Here is a 23,345-nt window from a genome sequence, read left to right as displayed (position 1 = left end):
TTTGCCCAAGTGCAATACTTTACATTTCTCCCTGTTAAAATTCATCTTGTTTGTTTTTGCCCAGTTCTCTAATCTGTCAAGGTCGTTTTGAAGTGTGATCCTGTCCTCTGGGGTGTTAGCCATCCCTCCCAGTTTGGTGTCATCTGCAAATTTGATCAGGATGCTCTTGAGTCCATCATCCAAGTCGTTGATAAAGATGTTGAATAAGACCGGGCCCAAGACAGAACCCTGTGGCACCCCACTAGTCACTCTTCTCCAGGATGAAGAGGAACCATTGATGAGCACCCTTTGGGTTCGGTCAGTCAGCCAGTTACAAATCCACTGAGTGGTAGCATAGTCAAGACCGCATTTTACCAGCTTCTTTACAAGAATATCATGGGGCACCTTGTCAAATGCCTTGCTGAAATCAAGGTAGGCTACATCCACTACGTTCCCTTCATCTACCAGGCTTGTAATTCTGTCAAAAAACGAGATCAGGTTACTCTGACATGACTTATTTTTCAGAAATCCATGCTGACTATTGGTGATCACAGCATTCCTTTCCAGGTGCTCACAGACTGTTTGCTTAATGATCTGCTCCAGAATCTTTCCTGCTATTGATGTCAGACTGACTGGGCGGTAATTATTTGGGTCCTCTCTTTTCCCCTTTTTGAAAATAGGGACAACATTTGCCCTCCTCCAGTCTGCCGGGACTTCGCCTGTTCTCCAGGAATTCTCAAAGATGACTGCCAGTGGTTCTGAGATCACATCTGCCAGTTCTTTTAATACTCTTGGATGCAGTTCATCTGGCCCTGGAGACTTGAATACATCTAAACTAGCCAAATATTCTTGCACTATCTCCTTAGTTATTCTGGGCTGTGTTTCCTTTGCTGAATCATTTGCTCCAAATTCTTCAGGTCGGGCATTGTTTTCTTTATCGGAGAAGACTGAGGCAAAGAAGGCATTGAGGAGTTCAGCCCTTTCTGTGTCCCCTGTTTGCATTTCACCATCTTCTCCTCTGAGTGACCCCACTGTTTCTTTGTTCTTCCTTTTGCTACGAACATACCCATAAAAGCCTTTTTTGTTGCTTTTAACCTCTCTAGCAAGCCTGAGTTCATTCTGTGCTTTAGCTTTTCTGACTTTGTGTCTACACGTGCTGGCTATTTGTTTGAATTCCTCTTTGGTGGTTTCCCCCCTTTTCCATTTTTTGTACACATCCTTTTTTAATCTTAATTCAGTTAAAAGTTCTTTAGATAGCCACCCTGGCTTCTTTAGGCACCTTCCATGTTTCCGTCTCATTGGTATTGCCTGACGTTGTGCTTTTACTATCTCCCTCTTAACAAACTCCCAGCCATCATGAACTCCCTTTCCTTTTAGTATTGCTGTCCATGGGATCTCACCCAGCACTTCCCTAAGTTTTATGAAGTCGGCTTTCTTAAAGTCAAGAAATTGAGTCCTAGTATGTTTGGCTGCTCCTTTCCGCTGTATAGTAAACTTCAGAAGAGCATGATCACTCGCGCCTAATGATCCTTCCACCTCTACCCCACTAACCAGGTCATCAACATTGGTTAGGACCAGATCTAAAATGGCTGTTCCTCTTGTTGCTTCTCCCACTTTCTGGACAATGAAGTTGTCTGCAAGGCCAGTGAGGAATCTGTTGGACCTTATGCTCTTGGCTGAGTTTGACGTCCAACAAATATCCGGGTAATTGAAGTCCCCCATTACTACTATCTCCCTTCCTTTTGCATGCTTGGCCATCTGTTCCAGGAAGGCATCATCTATGTCCTCCGTTTGGCTTGGGGATCTATAGTAAACTCCCACAATGAGGTCTCTGTTATTCTTCTCTCCCTTAATTTTGACCCAAATGCTCTCACTTTGGCTTCGAAGTTCTAAATCTTGGATCTCTTCACAGGTATACACATCCCTGACATATAACGCCACTCCTCCTCCTTTTTTGTCTGGTCTGTTTCTCTGAAATAGATTGTATCCCCCCATTATTACATTCCAATCGTGGGACTTATCCCACCAGGTTTCAGTGATGCCTATTATGTCATATTTAGTTTGCTGTACCAAGAGCTCAAGCTCATCTTGTTTATTTCCCATGCTTTGCGCATTAGTGTACAGACATTGAAGTCCATTAATCATTCCCCCGTGTCTCTTATTTAAGGATTTTTTCCTCCCACCACTAGGTCCGCGTGCTGTTTGCTCCATTTGGTCTATGACATTTGGATGATCATCTTCATTAATTGATAGACTCCTACCTTCAGGAGCACTGTCTCCCTCCCCCACATTAGTCAGTTTAAAGCCCTCCTGATGAGGTTTCTGAGATAATCGTGGGATTTATCCCACCAGGTTTCAGTGATGCCTATTATGTCATATTTAGTTTGCTGTACCAAGAGCTCAAGCTCATCTTGTTTATTTCCCATGCTTTGCGCATTAGTGTACAGACATTACACTACAGTCATCACAAGCTCCTGCCTGTAGCCTGATCTGGGGAAGCCCAGGCGTACCGCCTCAGTGGGAACTGGCCTAAGTCTCTGGCCTGGAAGCAGCTGGAGGCACTCTGTGCATGATGTTGCTCACGTAGAAGGGTGCAGGTGTATTGTTCACACATGCTTTATGTGCTGAAGTATGTTAGTTGGAAGATACCCAATTGCTGCTCATCTTTTGAGATAGGAGTCTTTCTTTATGAAGTAAGCAGAGGAATCCTGGGACATGCTGCCTTGCCCCACAGACCTTTATGCTTTGCTAAATATGCATCCCTTTTTAGTGAGCACAATTTGATTCACTGAGGGAATTTTTCACCCTTTCTCTCCTTCTTTGTAGCTGCGCTGCTGTGGGATCCACAACTACAGTGACTGGGAGACCACAAACTGGTTCAAAGAAACGAAAAACAACAGTGTCCCTCTCAGCTGCTGTAAAGCCACCAGCAGCAATTGCACAGGAAGTTTGACTCACCCCACAGACCTTTATGCCGAGGTGAATAGCTCTTTTGCTTAAGCTGCAAAATTTGCAAGGAAAAGGAGCCACTCTGTGGGGTAGGCTAGGCTGGGGGTGCGCAAGGCTGGGGACGTGATGCCAGCAAGGCCACCCAGTGGCTCTGAGCCTAAGTGGTACCCTAGTCTAAGTCTCGTATTTGTCTGCCATAGCCTGCTGGCTATTACATATTGGCTAGCAAATACCTTAATTGGGACCTATGGTTCCATTAGAACCTATGAACCCCCCCCTCCCATATGCATCTTTTTCTTTTCTCTTGGAAAATTCAGGTATGTGATAACACTTCTGTAAGGGTTTTGCACTGTGTTTTCACCCAAGTGATTTGTATGCGAGTCCTCATACACTAAAACAAAATGCTATAAAACCCAGGTTATCACAGTGTAGAAAAGGATGACACCAGCAGCGCCATCCTGAAGAGGGTCCCGTGGAGAAGCGCAGGTGCCAAGGCTTGCTGTTGCAGGCAGTGCCTCTCAGCCCTCTTCTAAGGCAGCAGCTGTAAGCAAGGGCTTGAGGACAGCTGTTTGTTTCTTGCCTTTCTGGTCAATGCTTAGAACAGCCAAGGGTTCCCTTTTGCCTGGCAAGAGTACAGAGGACACTGGAGGGCAGAGAGAGCAGTACACACAATCTGCAGTTTCCTAAGCTTCATAAATCTAACAGATGGCAAAGAGTTTGGATTGAGGAGAGGGGTGTCTCAGAATGTAGCATAAGCATTTTAGAACAGAAATACTACCGCTAACAGCAGCACTGGCTTGTTCTTTTTCCTTAAGGGATGTGAGGCTTTGGTTGTAAAGAAACTACAAGAGATCATGATGTATGTTATTTGGGCAGCTCTGGCATTTGCTGCCATTCAGGTAAGACTTAAAATATATAACTTTTGATGTTTGTGTTCTCCATCTCCTACAGAGATTTTTACAAAGCTTTCCCATTTTCTCTGTATTGTTCTGACCAGGTTTACCAGGCAAAAAAACCCTCGAATATCATTCTGTCTCCATACATGATGGTTCTTAAATGGCCTCATCTCAATAGGGGCATTTCTGGAATTCCCAACACACTGTTTCTTCAAAGACTGGTTAAACAGTGTGTTGAACTAAGCACACAAACATCTGCACAGAACAACTAGTCCTGAAGTATTGACAAAAGTGATATTACACATGGGACTATGTAATGTGCCCTTCCTAAAACTGGCTGGTTAAACATCCAGTTCCGGAACAGATTGAAGTATGCCGGCAAGCAAAGAGGCTTTGCCTGTTGGCACAGTCCCATCCCTGCTGGGGGCGGGGAGTAAGATGCCAGAAGGATTATTCTCTCACCTATGTCCTTGTCCATCACAAGCTGTTCCAAGAAGCTAGGCAGGGAAAGGGTGTTTGCAGTTGATTCTCCTCCCACCATATGGCCTGGTTTTCATTAAACCACATCCATTTGACACCAGGTGTGGGAACAGGGAGAATCGGGACCACACCAAGTACATTGCCGAGTCTTCCTTTTTCCTTTGCAAGAGATATTCTTTCAAAGATTTTTCTTGGCAGCCTCTGCTTCAGTTCAAGCTGGGCTGCAAAGGAAGAGTTACCTGACATCAGGTAATTGACAAGTGAGCAGCTCCGCCCACATGTTCAGATGACCCAGAGGGAGAATTTTGAATCTGGCTTATCAAGCAGACAAGCAGATAAGCACTTTCCTTGAGTCCAATTTACCTGGTGGTGGTTCATGCTGAAAAGGCATCAACACAAATCAGAAGTTTGAACCTTTACCCTCTTTGCGATAATTTTAGATGTACCATTTTAGCATGTTATCTTTGAGAGGAAACTGATCTCCAGTGAAATTTTATAAAAGCTGTAGTCAGGGTGCCAAATACTACTAAATACTTGAGTGTGTTTGAACATCAAGATCTGCACAGATACACTGATGCTGTACTTTCTTAAAGTGTGCACCGATAATGTAACAACAGAGAGGTGCATCAGAGTCTATGGGAACTGCAAACCCTGGATGACTGCTGAAGTAAGGTCACTCCTGAAAGCTCGGGATACTGCCTTCAAGGCAGGGAACATAGATATATACAGAGGGGCAAGAACAAAGCTCAGGAAAGGCATTAAGGCGGCAAAACAACAATATAAGCTCAGGGTGGAGAATTGCCCTAGCTGATAACACCAGGAAACAAGTGTGGCAGGGACTGCAGCATCTAACCAACTACAAAGGCAATACGAGGAACACTGTTAAGGCTGATGATTTGTTGGCAGAGGAGCTGAACATCTTTGCCCGCTATGAGGTAAAAAGATCAGGTATCATAGCTCCTGCCTGCCAGCCTACAAACTCTCAGCCACTTATTCCATATGACCATCAAGTGAAAGCTGCAATGAGGGTGGTGAATCCCAGTAAAGCTGCTGGTCCAGATGGGGTGCTGGGGATAGTGGTAAAAAACTGTGCCGATCCACTAGCAGGGGTCCTGACAAGGATTTTTAACATCTCTCTGCAAACGGCTTGTGTTCTATCATGTTTGAAAGCAGCCACCATTGTCCCAGTCCCAAAGAAAACAGCAACTAACTGCCTAAATGACTACAGACCTATTGCATTGACACCTGTAGTGATGAAATGCTTCGAGAGATTGGTCCTTCAACACCTTAGGACATGTTTTCCACTGGATTTTGATAAACATCAGTTCACCAATAGGAGAAACAGGTCAACAGATGATGCCATAGCTACAGCCTTTCACCTTGCGGCGAGTCATCTGGAGAGACCGGGGAATTATGTTACAATGTTGTTTATTGATTATAGCTCGGCTTTTAATACCATTCATTCTTAACAAAAGCCTGATGGAACTAGACCTTTCTTCTACCATCTGTGACTGGATTAAAGACTTTCTGAGGGATCGGACACAAAACAGTGAGGATTGGGCCTGTTACATCTACTTCCCTGAAGCTCAGCACTGGCACCCCACAGGGATGTGTGCTGAGTCCCTACCTGTAATCGTTGTATACATATGACTGTATTTCATCTGATCCATCCACTGCAATTATTAAGTGTGCAGATGATACTACCATAATTGGTCTAATTATAGGTGGAGATGAATCAGTGTACAGGAGGGAGGTTCAAAAAGTATCTACATGGTACCTAGAGAATAACTTGCCCCTAAATATTATCAAGACAAAGGAGATGGTGTTGGACTTTCGGAGGAAGAGAGGGGAACTAGCCGCGTTGTATATTGGAGGGTTGTGTGGAGAGAGTCTCTTCCTTTAAATTCCTGGGAGTTTACCTTAGTGAAGACCTCACTTGGAAAAACAATATAACTCAGGTGGTTAGGAAGGCCCAACAGAGACTCCATTTCCTCAGGTTCTTGCGAAAGAACAATGTTAAACTACAATTGATGACCTCCTCCTACTGGTCCACAATGGAAAGTGTCCTCTCATATTGTATCACAGTGTGGTACATTGGCTTGATAACCACAGACAGAAAGTCTTTATAGAGGGTGGTGAACAGTACATGATAGCATGGGCTGTCCCCTGAGCCCGCTAGACAATATTGCAAGGGATCGTTGCCTTAGGAGAGCGAGAAAAATTCTCAGTGATGATTCACACCCCGGCCAGCACCTCTTTAATCTTCTGCCCTCGGGCAGGAGATATAGAAGTATAATCAGTTGTAAAGGTAAAGGGACCCCTGACCATTAAGTCCAGTCACAGATGACTCTGGGGTTGCGGCGCTCCTCTCGCTTTACTGGCCGAGGGAGCCGGCGTACAGCTTCCGGGTCATGTGGCCAGCATGACTAAGCCGCTTCTGGCGAACCAGAGCAGCGCACGGAAACACCGTTTACCTTCCTGCCGGAGCGGTACCTATTTATCTACTTGCACTTTGACGTGTTTTCGAACTGCTAGGTTGGCAGGAATAATCAGTCGTACCAACAGGCTAAAAAAAAGTTTCTATCCGTGGCCTGTTAGGCTGCTGAATGGAAAATAATATGCTACAACTGACTTTCGGGGTTGGTGTGTTGTACGACAAGCACACAGAGAGCAAGGAGATTGAGTGTATGGGGGGGAGGCTCGGTTAATTTCATTGTACACAGGTTGTACATTGACAATAAAGGTATTATTATTATTATTTATTATTATTATTATACTTGAACTTTCCCTACAGAAAACACATGGCAACCAATGACAGCGGTTTTCCCCATGAGGCCTCACTGAATATCATTTCTCCTGTTGTGAGTCAGGGCACTTGTGTGATTGATAAACATGCCTAGTGTGCCTGTGCCGAGTTCTGCATATGTCACAGCCACAGATTTGAACTGTTCCTGCTGAGTACCAGAACCAGATATGCGTGCAGGTTCCCTCATGTGCCAGGTGGCACACCCCCTCTTCTTCAACTCATGGCAGCCCCCATGGTGGGTTGATTCCTAAAACCTCTGGTGCTAAAGGGAGTTGCAAATAGCAAGCACTTCTGATTCTGAATGAAACACAGAACAGATGAGGGATTTCACAATGGAAAGTAGCTTGAAGGGAGAGGTCTGGCAATACCCCCCTGAAACAGAATGGCTTGAATTGCATCTGTGTGGTGTCTAGGCAGCTTTCAGAAAGCCAGTACCTGGTACAAATAATGCTCCTGTGTTCTCAGTTTCCTTCTCCTCTTCTCTGCAGCTGCTGGGTATGCTGTGTGCCTGCATTGTGCTCTGCAGGAGGAGTCGGGACCCTGCTTACGAGTTGCTCATCACAGGAGGAACCTACGCATAGAAGAAGCTGCAAACCTAAGCTTGAACTCCATTTTCTCCACTTCGGAAGGTGGCTTGCCTGAGTCAACTGCAGCAGTTCCTTTGCTGGCTTTGACTGGGTGAAAGTCCATTTTTCATAAACTGGGACGACAGGCACATTCACTGGTGATGGGCAAAGGCTTGGCTTTTGGTACCTCCATATTACTGTGACCCCCCCGACTACCTTAGCCAGCTTTCCACATATCTAGACATCATAGTAACCAAGTAAACACTATTTTGAGGCCATTAACTAGGGGAAGAGAGCAGCTTGGCACAAAAGCCAAAGGTAAACTTGGTAAGTTACTGCTAGAAGTTGTACTGATTTGATTCTTGTATGTGGAGTCCTTCCGGTCTTCACTGAGCAATTGGCCAAAGTCAATACGAGGGAAGTCTGGTACCTTAATTTTGCAACACCTTCTTTCCGACCCCCCCCCCCTTTTTGCTGCTTGCCTGTCACCAGTGTTTGTTGAGCATTACGTCAAGTCCAGAACACGACAACATGACTACTAACCAAAATTTTAGAATCACACGAGTGCATCTCTTGACCTTAAATTCAAATGAACAAATCTTCCAAACTTTTAGTGTGTTAAAGTACAGGCTGGCTTTTCAGGAGTATAATGTATGCACTACTGTTCTATAATGAATATTTCATTTTTTTCTATGAAAAGGCTGTTGATGTGTTGAGTGAATTGTTATCATAGAGTAGCAAAATAGTATGTGAAAGTGAAATGTAAATAGGAAACCTGATTAAATAAATTGTCTGTACATCCCTCTCCAAACTAAATCATGCTTAACCATTTTTTTTATCAATGCCTCACTCTTAAGATATTTATGCTTTTGGTTTATGTAAAAGATGGGGCAACTTGTACCTGTGGGGATAATATCCAAAGCCCCCAGGATCTTGCCAGCTCAAACCTCCCTCGCCCTGCAGCCTCTGGGGAAGAGGGGTGGCTGCTCTGCTTTGTGCTCTGGTCCACCCCCCCACCCCCCGCTCCCCTCAGCCACATCCTCCACCAGCGTGTGGCCCCTGGACAGGTTCCCCCGAGGGAACGCAGCTGTGGATAGACAGAAAGAAACTCCTCATCTCTGGTGTGTAACCGTAATTAAGCATTTGTAACAGACTGGTGGTGCTTTTTGGGATGTTCAACACAACACTATCTGGCTGCAGCAAACTATTTGCTGTGTGGTCTATCAATCCTTCACCTTTCCACATTTTTTCAGTCCAAATATTATGGTAGTTTTCGTAGGCCAGAGCCTCCTTCAGCCTGAAGTGTTGCCTCCGATTGGCAAGTGCCTCTCTCTTTTCAGACAGGTGTAGAGCATGGGGGTTGCTATTGCAAAGTGAGGCCCAGGAGCTACAGGCAAGTAAACACAGTCAACTGAAAAGGGCAGAAGATGGCAGCCACTTCCCGCTCTGAAATGAATAGGCAAAACGAGAACTGTTCTGGTCCCTACCAGACTCCGTTTAGCCCCAGAACGGATAAGGATGGTGCCTTCATAAGAATTCTAATTCTGCAGCTTCTTTCTGGAGTCCCACTTTTGATACTTTCCAGCGAAAGCGTAGCAACTTCCAATTCTGTTACTGAATGTCCAACAAGACTGAAATGCTCCCACTACTTTAAGTGTTAACATTTTTAATGTCTGATTTGTGTCCGTTTATTCCCCTGCAACTGATTATATATAAACGGCAGCAGGGTATTGCTGGCACACATTATCAGATTGGAAGATGTGAAGGGATTTTTGATAATGACTTAATTGCTTATTATTATTTTTTTAAATACTTGGGGTTAATCTGTCCTCCCTGAGCCTGTAGCAATTGGTGGGTTTACACATTCAAATTAATAGATTAAGAAATACACCCCAGCATCTGGAATGTGGAACTCCTAACAGCAATGAGTTTCAAGGAGAAGCCAGCTCTGAGCAAGTATAGATCAAAGGCAGTCCCTTTCTTGAGTCCCACATTTTGCCCCCTCCACCCCCCACCCCCCGCCTCCTTGCTCAGCTTAGTATTGAATATCCTAAGCCTACAGTGGCCATTTAGTGTCACTTGCAGTGCCGAGATCTGAGGCACCTGCCATTTTCCATTCAGAGGCAACACTTTTCTCACATCTCCCAGCCCCATTGTCTGATCCCACTTCTGACTGGGAGAAGGGTGAAAGATCACCACTTTCCCAAGCAGCTCCTTCACTGGCCTCTGTCTGCTCCCTGCAGCCAAATCCCCCTTCCTGAATGCCACTGGTTAAAGTCACCCTGAGCACAAGCCTTTTGTCATACAGCACCTCCCCTGCACACCATCCGTCAAATCAAATTACAAATCCTGCCAAGGGAGCCAAATGAACCAGCTTTCCTCTGGGTCCAGCTGCAAAGAAACCTTCACCAGAGGCTTTTGTTTTGACTGAAGTAGGGATTAAGCTGCACCAGTGACAGGCCTTATTTCCCAAGCTCATCAGCTAATAAACACCCATGTTATTTCAAAGGAAATAAGCCTATTTTCATGTCCTTTTCTATTGAAAGAGCAGCAGTTGAAGTGCATGTATCTTAAAAGATTTATCCATAACTGCAAGTGAAAAGAGACAGAAAATAGGAGAAAGATTGACTCTTAACATTTTAATAAGGTTCTCTATAATGCCTGCTAATGGAATTCTGCGGGAAGAGGGAGAAATGTAGTCATTGGAATTTCCTGCAAAACATACCTACAAAAAGTGCTTCAGGTGTGATCTTCCACTATTGTGCAATGCCAGCAGTTATAAAGTGATCTGGACAAGGAATGTGGGGGAAGAACATCATTCCATATATGACCACTTGTCTAGCCCTGGGACTAGTGGGACTAGAGAGGGAGCTATGTTAGTCTGTTGCAGCAAAAGCAACAGCCTTGTGACATCTTGAAGATTAGCCACTTCATAAGATTATTATTATTAATTGAATTTATATACCGCCCTATACCCAGGGGTCTCAGGGCGGTTCACAGAATATGCCATGATAAACTTGTCTAGGCTTAAAGGTGCCCACAAAAGTGTGTTTTCTCTGGCCAGAGGGTTATGGTTTGAGCTGTGGGGCCTGCCACTCTTAAGGCGCTGCTCCACACGTTAATCTGAAGACGGTGTTAGGGAGAAGGAAGCCCCTGTTGCTCCACTTGGCATTGTGCAGCTATCTTTGGATGGACAAGAGATAAATGTAGCTGAAAGACACATGATACATGGTTTGCATGAATTGGATGTAGTGGTGTGGTAATTTAGCAATGGGAAATTAGGCATCTATAGTAGTATTAGGTGGTCTTGGAACAGCAAAAAGTCTTGTCCAAACTCTCAGTCTGTAAAATGACAAGCTAAGAGAGCTTAACAGAAAATTACACCATTCTGCTCATTGCAATCTATTTTTTATTATTTTAAAACTTTTGGATATGCTGTTAAATGATATGTCTGCAATTAAATACTTTAGACTACATTTTTAAAAATATAACATCGTTAATGTTTTACTTGTAACATAACTTTCATCAGTGAAACACAGAAAATTCAATGACTTTACATCACTTGCCGTCTCACACAACCCTGTCAGGTTACAAGACCATTTTTGTCTCCTTCCCTTTTCATTTATTAAAGGCACCTGCTTCCTTTCTATACCTTTAGAGTCAACCCCAAAGCACAGGAGATGCTCCCCTGCCTCCCTCCCAAAGCAAGCAAACTGTGCCTCCAGAGCAAAGCTGGATTGAGTTCCCAGGTGACTTGTTTCTGTGCTCTCTCCTCGTGTAGCTCCTGCATGCGGTGCAACTGGCGGCAAGTAAATACTGGCATAGTTTGGTGTGGATGGCTCAGAAGGGGCTCAAAAAGGCCCTTGCTCAGTCTATCCAACCCGTGAGCAAATTTGTGGAGGGCATGAGACTTCTGGGTGCTCATACATAGTTGGCTCCATTGGGAGATGAGTACGTCAGTACCTTAGGACGCCTGCAGGAATCTGCAAGTTGAAAGAATTTACAGGGTGGGTTTCTTTCTAATGAAAGAAATGGTCTGGCGTGTCATTGCAAGAGGGGTCCCCGGAACAGGTCATGGGAGTATTTCTCAGGCCTTCCACTTGCTGCTTGCCACTTGTACAGTGGTACCTCGGCTTTCAAACATCTCCGTTGACTAACATTTTGGTTTTCGAATGCCATAAACCCGGAAGTAGATGCTTCGGAAATTCAACATGCCACACGGCTTCCACTGAGTGCAAGATCCTGAGGCCTAGCTGTCAGCTGTTGAGTTCGGTTTTCAAACGTTTCAGAACTTGAACGGTCTTCCAGAATGGATTACATTCAAAAACTGAGGTACCACTGTATTCAAATTCTCAGCTGCTGGTACCCTAAACTCAAGCTGCGGCAGAAACCAGTGTTGGCACCCCAGTGGAACAACTGCAAGTGCATTTCATCCCCCTCCAAAGGAGCTTTTGATCCCAGGCAGCTGAGAATTGGAATGATTGCTGAGTGCAGCTCCAATGACAGCTCCCCCACCTTCATTTCCAGGGGCCAAGTGCAGAGCCAGGAAAGGGCTGGTTTGATCTATGTGCTTTGGGTTCCGTCCGCTGGAGAGAAGAGGAACGACACCAGCACCAAGAGATCCCTCCAGAGTGGCACTTGAAATGGCTGCGTTGCTGCCCAGTTGGGCTGCGTTGCAACAAAAGGGTCTTTTAGAGAGGTCCTCTGTGGATCCCTTATGAGGCCATCATCCTAGAAATCATAAACCTGGGGTTGCTAACCTGCGCCGCTCCCAACTCCCATCAGACCCAACCAGTGGTCAGGGATGACAAAGAGTTTCAGTTCAGCAACAGCAGGAAGACTGCAAGTTACCAAAGCCTGCTAAAATAGATAGGGGTGTATCTTGTAGTTGTGCTGTTTTGTTTTTAGCAGCATGGGACACTAGGCAGCAATCTCTGTTAAATTTAAGTGCAGAGCCATAGCTCTTCATTTAATGACATTCACAAAGATTATTAAAAGGCATATCTGGAGGGGCGGGTTGGAGAAGGGAAAATCAAAACACTCCAGGTTGCTCCTCTCATCAAAGTTTTTCCAGATAAGACCCAGGCACAAATCCTTGCTTTCCGTTCTGTTCTGCAGTCCACCAGCCATCATCGCCTACTTCGATGATGGAGATGACATCACCTGCTTGGATATCCAGTTCATCCTCATTCTAGAAAAAGAGAACAAATGGAGGACTGAAGAAAGGTTTGCTTCAGCAGCAGCTGGAAGGTCCCATGCTTCTCCATCACCATCCCAGGTAGAAGGCTAGGCCAGATCCCTTCTGCCTGACTCCCTAGTTCTTCAGGTGGAGACAGCATTTTGCTGCTGTTGGTCCATGCTTTTCCCACACCTATAGTTGGGAGTGGAGCTGCCCAGTCCCACCCAGGTGCTGCTACAGGTGCTCTGATGGGTGGGGAACCTTGCTCAGCCAGAGGCAAAAGTGGGTAGAGTACCAAGACTAAAGTTTTCCTTTGCACATTAGACAGGCTTCTGCACACACACACACACACACACACTCCAGACAAGCAAGGGAGGTTATCGGATATCAAGGACACATTCATGCCAGGCAAAAACATTCCAGGTTTGAAGCAGAGCTAGTGGCTGGGAAGTGGAGTGTTGCCTGGGAAGAGTTTGGAGGGCCAGGTAAAGAGACCTGGAGGGCCACAATCAGCCTGTGGCCTTGAAGTGCCCCCCCCCGGCCCTGCATACCATAAAGGGCCAAGGAGCCCCTCCAGCCTCTTCCCCCATTTTCAGAATGTTCATTTTAGTAACAAGCACAACCTTAAGCAAAATTAAGTGACTGACTGACCAATTAATTATAGCTTAGTTCAGGGGTCTGCAACCTGCGGCTCCGGAGCCGCATGTGGCTCTTTTACACCTTTGCCGCGGCTCCGGGGCGGATACTAGAGAGGGGAGGAGGCGCATTGTGCGCCCCGAGACTCCCCACTGTGGCGGGCGCTGTACTGGCTGTGACGTCGCATGGGGGCGGTGCGTGCGTTAGTCACACACCGTCCCGACGTCACCTTCCCACCCCCTGTCAGATCGCGGCTCCGGAGATATATTTGTTTTAAATGTCGCAATGGTTTTGCGGCTCCCAGGTTTTTTTTCCTTCGGAAACGGGTCCAAGTGGCTCTTTTTGTCTTAAAGGTTGCAGACCCCTGGCTTAGTTCATAGATCAACACGTTTCTTTAATCAGGTGATGGCCTTCTTTTTCGTTAATGTATGCTAAACCTGGTTACCATGACCCAAATCAAATTCTGAACATACACAGCAGCCAAAGCTACTCTGGGTACCAGGCGCCCAGACGGAGCTCATTGCTGACTTGTGACTTTGGCGCCCACAAAGCGTTTCCTTACCTGGAGCTCTAGCAGCTGATGGAGCTGCCATTCAACTTCCCAACATGAAGACCATCTGTAGCATTGTGGAGAACAGCAGCAGCAGCAGCAGGACCCAACAGCCCTGCTCCCGGCCACCCTGTGAGGCCAGGGGCTTGTCACTTTGCCCAGGAACCAGCTCTGATAGCAGTGGGGCCTTAGGAAATCCTACCCGTGGACTCTTTGCCTTGGAGTGTGGAGTAAGGGATCTCGAGGTAGTTCTGCTGTGCTCCTGGGCTTCAGCTGGTGTCTCCTGTCACTGATTTTTCTTCAAGGCCTACACTGGCTCCCAGTACGTTTTCCGAGCGCAATTCAAAGTGTTGGCTCTGACCCTAAACGCCCTTGGTTCAGTATACCTGAAGGAGCGTCCCCCCCCCCCATCGTTCTGCCCGGACGCTGAGGTCCAGCTCCGAGGGCCTTCTGGCGGTTCCCTCACTCCGAGAAGTGAGGTTACAGGAAACCAGGCAGAGGGCCTTCTTGGTAGTGGCACCCGCCCTGTGGAACGCCCTCTAAAGGAGATAAACAGCTATCTGACTTTTAGAAGGCATATAAAGGCAACCCTGTATCAGGAAATTGTTAATGTCTAATGTTTTACAAATTTTTATGTGCTGTAAGCTGCCCAGAGCGGCTGGGGATACCCAGCCAGATAAGCAGGGTATAAATAATAAAATTACTACTACTACAACTACTACATGCAGAGAGATCAGGGGAAGAGCTCTCTCTGCAGCTCCCATTTCTTGGGATAGTTTAACTGGAACTGCTTTGTGGCTTTGTGTTTAAGGATTTTTATCCTTGTTTTTGGGATCACAAAAGGGGCCTGCGAGGGAGCACGTCAGCTGTGCATGGCCTCCACTTAAAGGCAATTCATTCAATCAATCAGCCAATAAAAATAAAACCACATTTACCTCCTGGAGTTTGTGTTCAGATTGATACTGATTTTGTTTAAGCAGATTCTATGCCGGGGTCCCCAAACTAAGGCCCATGGGCTGGATAAGGCCCCAGGGACTCATTTATCTGATCCACTTCTGGGATGGAGGAGCACCGGAAATAATGCTTGCGCATGTGCACAAGCGATTTCTGGTGCACATCCAGGTCGGAGGAGGCCCGTGCACATGCGCACAAGCTATTTTTGGTGCTCCTCCAACCCGGAAGTGCGCCGGAAATAGCGTGTGCCCACATGTATGGGCACGTGCTCCCCCGCCCTCCAGCCGACAGCGCGATCAGCGCTGGAGACACCGTCCCGAGGTGCAGTAAGTTTGCTGACCCCTGCTCTGCTCTATGCACCTGGGGGGATTTGATGCTTACCTGGGCTGTGTAATCATAGAGGACTCTGTAGTCCTCAGATGTAGAAAACTCTTCTTCTTGGGCCACGTGAATTGCTGCATAAACGCCATCTGCTTTCTCAGCTGTGGGAACAAAGGGGTTAACTGCTTGGAGAGGCGAAGCAGCTCCCAGGAATGTACTGAGGCATTCCAAGGTGGAATTGGACCAGGCTATCTAGATTTAGCCTTAGTAACCACATGAATTCCATGATGCATTCATAGCACAAAGGAAATATTTTGGCCTCAGCAATTGTTTTCAAGTACCGGTGCTGTTTTGAAACCTCAAAGAATTGGATCATTTTTTTAAAGGGATTTTATTGTTTATTATGAGTATTTATTAACCACCAGCTCATTAAAAGACTACCATGGCAGTGTACAATAAGATCATTAAAATATCATAAAATTATACAGAACAAACTAGCAACACCAAATCAGATTAATTCTCTGGGGTGGATAACTATTAGAGATCATTTATTTGATTTCTATCCTCCCAAAAGGCAACAAACACTATACAAAAATTGTAAAACAAAAGCAGTTGCATCTCACAGCTACTTTTTTCACAGTCGCCAATAACTGTATTTCAGCCATCGAAAGTCTGTGTGAACAGAAGTGTTTTAAAATTCCTCCAGACATGGGTGAGAGAGACGCACATCCACAGGGAGGGCATTCCATCAATATCAAGATTTGCAACAGCTGATATTGGGGGAAGTGCTCTTTGGTCCCAGAGCATGGAGGGCTTCAAGGAGGCCGGAGCAGCAGCAACGGGGAAGGGAAGGCCCTAAGTGTGGCAGCACCTCAACTTTGGCAGTCCCTGCCCATTGAAACCAAGCAGGCGCCTTCACTGGACTCATTCATTTTGGCACCTGATAAAAATATTCTTGCTTAGACAAGCCCAAACATGCTTAGAAAGTTGAGGTAATCTTAATATGCATGTTAACTTTGGTATGTTGTAATTTTTTTATCTTTGAGGGGTTTCTTTTACATTCAAGTGGTGTATGAATCTTATGAACTAACTAACTACACAGTTTATCATCATCATCATCACCACACTGCACTGAGCAGCAGCAGGAGGAGGCAGGCAGGCAGCTTTGCACAATGCCTCTTCTGTGCCAAACCCAAACTCAGGTCATCTTTCTTTCTCCAGGCTCCTTCTGCCTGCTCCTGCTTCCTCCAGGGCTGGTATGACCTGAGGTTTCACTTCCTTTGCAAGACAGAGTCCTGACAGCACTGCTGCAATAGCTGCACTCTGTGCGCCAGGCCTCCCCATGTGGCCCGCAAGCATGTTTTGGCCAAGCCACGCCCACCGTCCCACCAGGGGGACCCAAGGGCCTTTGCAGGCACAGCTGCAAAGGGGCGCCAGGTCTTGCCAGGGGCAGTAATCAGCTGGTTTCCAGGGACTGCATAGCTCTGTGCACAAAGCGCCCAAGCCCCAGCCTCCAGCTGATGATGGGGGCCTGCGCAGAGCTCTGAGTGGTGCTTTTGCTGATGCCCTTGATTGCTCGGGCAAAAACAGATTGCCTGGCACCACTGTTCCTCTCCCTCTCCCCTGCCCCCCCCCATCTTACACAGAGGCAAGCAGAGCCTGATGGGAAGCAAACAGCAGCCCCTCCCTTCCCCTGCTGGGCCCCCCCTTTCTCCATCAAGTGCTCTTGGGGGAATGGGAAAAAACACCCATCTGTTGCAAGCTTTGAGTCCCTTTAAACAGATTAACACAGCAATGCCCAAAAGAGTGAAGGGGGTGGATTTGTGTTTAATCCTGAAAAGGTGCCAATGGCCCTTTTAAAATGTGGGCTCCTTCCTAAAAAGAACATCAGTTGAACAAACATACCAGCTGGTGGAGCTGTGGGAACAATACTGTCGTTGGTGTTTCGATTGTTTCCGTGGAGCAATCCAGAGAATCTGTGGAGCCATAAGAACCCAGGATGAGCTTCAGAGCAGGAGGCATTGCCGCCACCCCACCCCACCCCCCGCCAGCCCCCTCCTTTCTTATTTATCATGGCTCCTGCGCTCATGGCCAGCGTTGAGGGTCACCCTCAGTGGGCCCTGCCAGCGCCCAGACCCCATCAGGGCCCCCACAGAGGACTTCCATAGCCTCCTGGCCATGCCCCCCTCTTAGGAACGTGAGAGGAGCCCCGCTAGATCAGACCCAGGGCCTGCCTGCTTCACCAGATGCCTCTGAGAAGCAGGACAAAAGGGCAACAGGCCTCTCCTGCTGCAACTGCTGTGCAGGGGTAGACTGCCCCTGAACATGGTGGCTCCATGTTGCCGTCCTGGTTAGTATCAGTGGGCAGCCTCATCCTCCATGAAAGACATCAACGCTTCTCGAAGCCAGAATGCAGTGCTTCAAGGGGCAATGAATCCCACAGGCTAACTCTTGCCCCCGCCTCACCCTTGCTGCCTGGACACCTGACCTCCCCAAGTGTGCAAGCAGTGGCAAAAGTCAGACTCCTTGCCCTTTCCTGCTGGGTGGATTGGGCCCAGAGACGGAAGGAAACCCCATGGCCAGCCATCAAGATGGCACAGTGTCATCGCTCAGGCCTGGAGAGACAGTTCATGCAACACCCGAGATCACTGCTTCAAGAGAGTTGTGTTCATTGGTATTTCAGAGGAACTGAGCTGCAACTTTCCCTGCAGCCAGGCGGGACGCTGATCCTCTGGTTATTTTGAGGTTATTTATTACATATATGGCAACGCAGTCGCGTGGGGGGCAAACTCCGTCCCAACTCCTTCCCTTTCTTATTTATTTAATAAAATCTTTGATTGCAGAAGGACCTCAAGGTGATTTGCAAAAGAAATATGATTTTATTTGGCAGCTTCTCTGTCTCTTAAATTGCTGTTTTCATACCCAATTTTAATAATATAATAATCATATCTGTTTTATTCCCTCCTGACTTTTTCTTTTTCTTTTGACTTTAACAAAAGCTCTATGTGTCGATTATTTTGTTATTCAATTTTGTTTTATTTTTTAAAGATAGCAGAGATGTCCTAACTCACAGAGGGGAGCCTGGTGACTGCATATTCCCCAAGACAACCCCCCCCAAAAAAAACCACCACATGGCTCTACACCTGTGCAGAGAAAGCTTCCCCAAAGTCTCTTGGGAGAGTCCCCCATATTCAAGTTGCCCAATGGGCCGGCGTTACCTCTTCATCATCCCACATGTCGGGACGGGGCTGCTGCAGGTTTTAGGCGTCAGGACTCGGTCGTAGTAGTTTTCGTAGCCAATGGCAGCTGCGTTGGAGAAGGGGTGGAAGGCATGGGAAAAACCAGCTCAGCATCGCTGTACCATTCCCCCCCCCCACTACCGCATGGTCATTGTCTCCTCTGAAGCTCACATTTAAAACCAAGAGCTCTTCTTGGAAGCAACAGAGCACACCGTCTCCACCAGGGAGGAGACAGGGGACTCCCCTGAGAAGGAGGCTAGTTCACCAACACAGGAGCCAGATATATGGAGAAACGTGACTCAAAGAAGTAGGAGGCCCAGGGTTCACTCTGATTGTTTAGAAATACACAATCGCTTTGAGGTCCTCTCCCCTAGCATGGAAGACGAAGAGCAGACTCCATTTGAGGATCTCTCCCTCATTACAGTCGATCAGGTATATGAAGACGAGCAGCAAAGTCAGTCCTCAGGGAATGTGCAGGCAACCTTGGAACGGACAGCTCACGGAAGAACCCCGACCAAACCCAAGAGGAGGCGTGTAGTGGTGATAGGGGATTCCCTACTGAGGGGAACAGAAGCAGTGATCTGTGGGCCTGACAAGATGTCTCGGGAAGTGTGCTGTCTCCCCGGGGCTAAGATCCAAGATGTAACTGAACGACTGCAAGGAATCATAAAACCCACTGACGAATACCCCTTCCTGTTGGTTCATGTGGGAACCAATGACACGGCAAGCAATAGCCTCCAGAAGATCAAAAGAGACTACGAGGCTCTCGGCAGGAAATTGAAGCAACTAAATGCACAAATTGTCATCTCGTCTGTCCTCCCAGTTGAACGACGTGGCCCAGGGAGAGAGGGGAAAATAGTGGAAGTGAACAGCTGGCTTCGCAAATGGTGTAAACAGGAACGGTTTGGATTCTTAGATCACGGACTGCAGTTTCTTGAAGATGGACTTCTGGCAAGTGATGGGCTGCACCTCACAACGGTTGGGAGAAATGTTTTTGCCAAAAATCTCAGAAACCTCATCAGGAGGGCTTTAAACTGACTAATGTGGGGGAGGGAGACAGTGCTCCTGAAGGTAGGAGTCTATCAATTAATGAAGATGATCATCCAAATGTCATAGACCAAATGGAGCAAACAGCACGCGGACCTAGTGGAGGGAGGAAAAAATCCTTAAATAAGAGACACGGGGGAATGATTAATGGACTTCAATGTCTGTACACTAATGCGCAAAGCATGGGAAATAAACAAGATGAGCTTGAGCTCTTGGTACAGCAAACTAAATATGACATAATAGGCATCACTGAAACCTGGTGGGATAAGTCCCACGATTGGAATGTAATAATGGAGGGATACAATCTATTTCAGAGAAACAGACCAGACAAGAAAGGAGGAGGAGTGGCGTTATATGTCAGGGGTGTGTATACCTGTGAAGAGATCCAAGATTTAGAACCTCAAAGCCAAAGTGAGAGCATTTGGGTCAAAATTCAGGGAGAGAAGAATAACAGAGACCTCATTGTGGGAGTTTACTATAGAGCCCCAAGCCAAACGGAGGACATAGATGATGCCTTCCTGGAACAGATGGCCAAGCATGCAAAAGGAAGGGAGATAGTAGTAATGGGGGACTTCAATTACCCGGATATTTGTTGGACGTCAAACTCAGCCAAGAGCATAAGGTCAAACAGATTCCTCACTGGCCTTGCAGACAACTTCATTGTCCAGAAAGTGGGAGAAGCAACAAGAGGAACAGCCATTTTAGACCTGGTCCTAACCAATGTTGATGACCTGGTTAGTGGGGTAGATGTGGAAGGATCATTAGGCGCGAGTGATCATGCTCTTCTGAAGTTTACTATACAGCGGAAAGTAGTAGCCAAGCATACTAGGACTCAATTTCTTGACTTTAAGAAAGCCGACTTCATAAAACTTAGGGAAGTGCTGGGTGAGATCCCATGGACAGCAATACTAAAAGGAAAGGGAGTTCATGATGGCTGGGAGTTTGTTAAGACGGAGATAGTAAAAGCACAACGTCAGGCAATACCAATGAGACGGAAACATGGAAGGTGCCTAAAGAAACCAGGGTGGCTATCTAAAGAACTTTTAACTGAATTAAGATTAAAAAAGGATGTGTACAAAAAATGGAAAAGGGGGGAAACCACCAAAGAGGAATTCAAACAAATAGCCAGCACGTGTAGACACAAAGTCAGAAAAGCTAAAGCACAGAATGAACTCAGGCTTGCTAGAGAGGTTAAAAGCAACAAAAAAGGCTTTTATGGGTATGTTCGTAGCAAAAGGAAGAACAAAGAAACAGTGGGGTCACTCAGAGGAGAAGATGGTGAAATGCAAACAGGGGACACAGAAAGGGCTGAACTCCTCAATGCCTTCTTTGCCTCAGTCTTCTCCGATAAAGAAGACAATGCCCGACCTGAAGAATTTGAAGCAAATGATTCAGCAAAGGAAACACAGCCCAGAATAACTAAGGAGATAGTACAAGAATATTTGGCTAGATTAGATGTATTCAAGTCTCCAGGGCCAGATGAACTGCATCCAAGAGTATTGAAAGAACTGGCAGATGTGATCTCAGAACCACTGGCAGTCATCTTTGAGAATTCCTGGAGAACAGGCGAAGTCCCGGCAGACTGGAGGAGGGCAAATGTTGTCCCTATTTTCAAAAAGGGGAAAAGAGAGGACCCAAATAATTACCGCCCAGTCAGTCTGACATCAATAGCAGGGAAGATTCTGGAGCAGATCATTAAGCAAACAGTCTGTGAGCACCTAGAAAGGAATGCTGTGATCACCAATAGTCAGCATGGATTTCTGAAAAATAAGTCATGTCAGACTAACCTGATCTCGTTTTTTGACAGAATTACAAGCCTGGTAGATGAAGGGAATGCAGTGGATGTAGCCTACCTTGATTTCAGCAAGGCATTTGACAAGGTGCCCCATGATATTCTTGTAAAGAAGCTGGTAAAATGCGGTCTTGACTATGCTACCACTCAGTGGATTTGTAACTGGCTGACTGACCGAACCCAAAGCGTGCTCATCAATGGTTCCTCTTCATCCTGGAGAAGAGTGACTAGTGGGGTGCCACAGGGTTCTGTCTTGGGCCCGGTCTTATTCAACATCTTTATCAACGACTTGGATGATGGACTCAAGGGCATCCTGATCAAATTTGCAGATGACACCAAACTGGGAGGGGTGGCTAACACCCCAGAGGACAGGATCACACTTCAAAACGACCTTGACAGATTAGAGAACTGGGCCAAAACAAACAAGATGAATTTTAACAGGGAGAAATGTAAAGTATTGCACTTGGGCAAAAAAAATGAGAGGCACAAATACAAGATGGGGGACACCTGGCTTGAGAGCAGTACATGTGAAAAGGATCTAGGAGTCTTGGTGGACCACAAACTTGACATGAGCCAACAGTGTGACGCGGCAGCTAAAAAAGCCAATGCAATTCTGGGCTGCATCAATAGGAGTATAGCATCTAGATCAAGGGAAGTAATAGTGCCACTGTATTCTGCTCTGGTCAGACCTCACCTGGAGTACTGTGTCCAGTTCTGGGCACCACAGTTCAAGAAGGACACTGACAAGCTGGAACGTGTCCAGAGGAGGGCAACCAAAATGGTCAAAGGCCTGGAAACGATGCCTTATGAGGAACGGCTAAGGGAGCTGGGCATGTTTAGCCTGGAGAAGAGGAGGTTAAGGGGTGATATGATAGCCATGTTCAAATATATAAAAGGATGTCACATAGAGGAGGGAGAAAGGTTGTTTTCTGCTGCTCCAGAGAAGCGGACACGGAGCAATGGATCCAAACTACAAGAAAGAAGATTCCACCTAAACATTCGGAAGAACTTCCTGACAGTAAGAGCTGTTCGACAGTGGAATTTGCTGCCAAGGAGTGTGGTGGAGTCTCCTACTTTGGAGGTCTTTAAGCAGAGGCTTGACAACCATATGTCAGGAGTGCTCTGATGGTGTTTCCTGCTTGGCAGGGGGTTGGACTCGATGGCCCTTGTGGTCTCTTCCAACTCTATGATTCTATGATTCTATGATTCTATGAACCTTTCACAATATGTTAAAAATAGCACGTTTCTAATGGTCTGGCAGGGGAATGCTACTGGTGATGGCTTGGCAGTGGAATGGGAAGCAAAGGATCTTCCGGACATTCCCCTTTGAAGAGGGCACGAGGGGGGTCGGGGGGGGGCTCGGAAAAGCCCCAAGGGCCAGATAGGAAGTTCCCCATTCCTGCTGCAGCAGAATGTGGAATCCAAACAAAACACATTCAAATTCCACAAAAAGGGATCTCAGTTAAGTATGTGAACTTCTTGGCAGTGTGGGCCATTCAAGAGTGGAGCAGGCTGCTTAGGAAAGATGGTGGACTCTCCTTTCTTAGAAGCTCATAAGCAGTGTTAGAAATTCAGATCTATAAGCTCGGTGTCAAATGGCTCCTTAAACCAAGGTTACAGTTGCCAAAACAGAATGCCTAGTTGCCACCCCCACCCCACCCCCAGAATACAACTTTTTGGTTTCTGAAATTCATTCTGATTGTGTGGATAAAATATAATGGATATAATTTTACAGGTTGTGGTACTGGTGTGTGAAAGCAGTCTAGATCCGAGGACCCCAGGGAGGCCCCTCCAGATGGGGGAGGCGACAGGAGCCATTCTAGCCCCCGGGCATCTTCATTTGGTCGCAAGGGGATGAAAGCCGGGTGCAACGTGCGCCTGGTGAATGTTGAACGCTGCTCATAAGCAGAGGCTGGATGGTCACCGCCTACAAGCAATGCCTACAAGTCTC

At 46.6% G+C, this 23,345-nt stretch overlaps 2 protein-coding genes and 1 long non-coding RNA gene across 5 annotated transcripts in view; 2 read left to right on the top strand and 1 right to left on the bottom strand.

Moving 5' to 3' along the window:
* TSPAN3 (tetraspanin 3) overlaps positions 1–8,492 on the top strand; it is a 29,642-nt gene extending 21,150 nt beyond the window's left edge. Inside the window, exons 5-7 of one of the 2 annotated variants that reach the window (XM_082238418.1) lie at positions 2,806–2,958; positions 3,744–3,827; positions 7,599–8,492. In XM_082238418.1, the coding sequence (XP_082094544.1) occupies positions 2,806–2,958; positions 3,744–3,827; positions 7,599–7,691 (330 nt within the window). In that variant the 3' untranslated portion in view covers positions 7,692–8,492. Of the gene's footprint in view, positions 1–2,805; positions 2,959–3,743; positions 3,828–7,098; positions 7,569–7,598 lie in introns of those variants that run through there. The other variant, XM_082238419.1, reaches the window with a different exon arrangement.
* A 2,742-nt stretch (positions 8,493–11,234) lies between these two features.
* The window catches only part of PSTPIP1 (proline-serine-threonine phosphatase interacting protein 1), a 50,407-nt gene continuing 38,296 nt past the window's right edge, over positions 11,235–23,345 (bottom strand). For both annotated transcript variants that reach the window (XM_082238401.1, XM_082238402.1), the window contains exons 12-15: positions 18,535–18,622; positions 17,222–17,292; positions 15,377–15,477; positions 11,235–12,867 (exon numbers count right to left, since the gene is read on the bottom strand). In XM_082238401.1, the coding sequence (XP_082094527.1) occupies positions 12,736–12,867; positions 15,377–15,477; positions 17,222–17,292; positions 18,535–18,622 (392 nt within the window). In that variant the 3' untranslated portion in view covers positions 11,235–12,735. The remainder of the gene's footprint in view (positions 12,868–15,376; positions 15,478–17,221; positions 17,293–18,534; positions 18,623–23,345) is intronic.
* LOC309541016 lies at positions 12,878–23,219 on the top strand. The gene is made up of 3 exons (XR_014223615.1): positions 12,878–13,531; positions 13,872–15,316; positions 23,130–23,219. It is a non-coding gene; the product is annotated as an uncharacterized lncRNA (long non-coding RNA).

The sequence above is a fragment of the Podarcis vaucheri genome (genome assembly GCF_965113315.1).
Source record: "Podarcis vaucheri genome assembly, chromosome: 9".
Classification (NCBI taxonomy): domain Eukaryota; kingdom Metazoa; phylum Chordata; class Lepidosauria; order Squamata; family Lacertidae; genus Podarcis; species Podarcis vaucheri.
The sequence above is the reverse complement of the archived record's forward strand: the minus strand, read 5'-3'. Positions and strand labels throughout refer to the sequence as shown.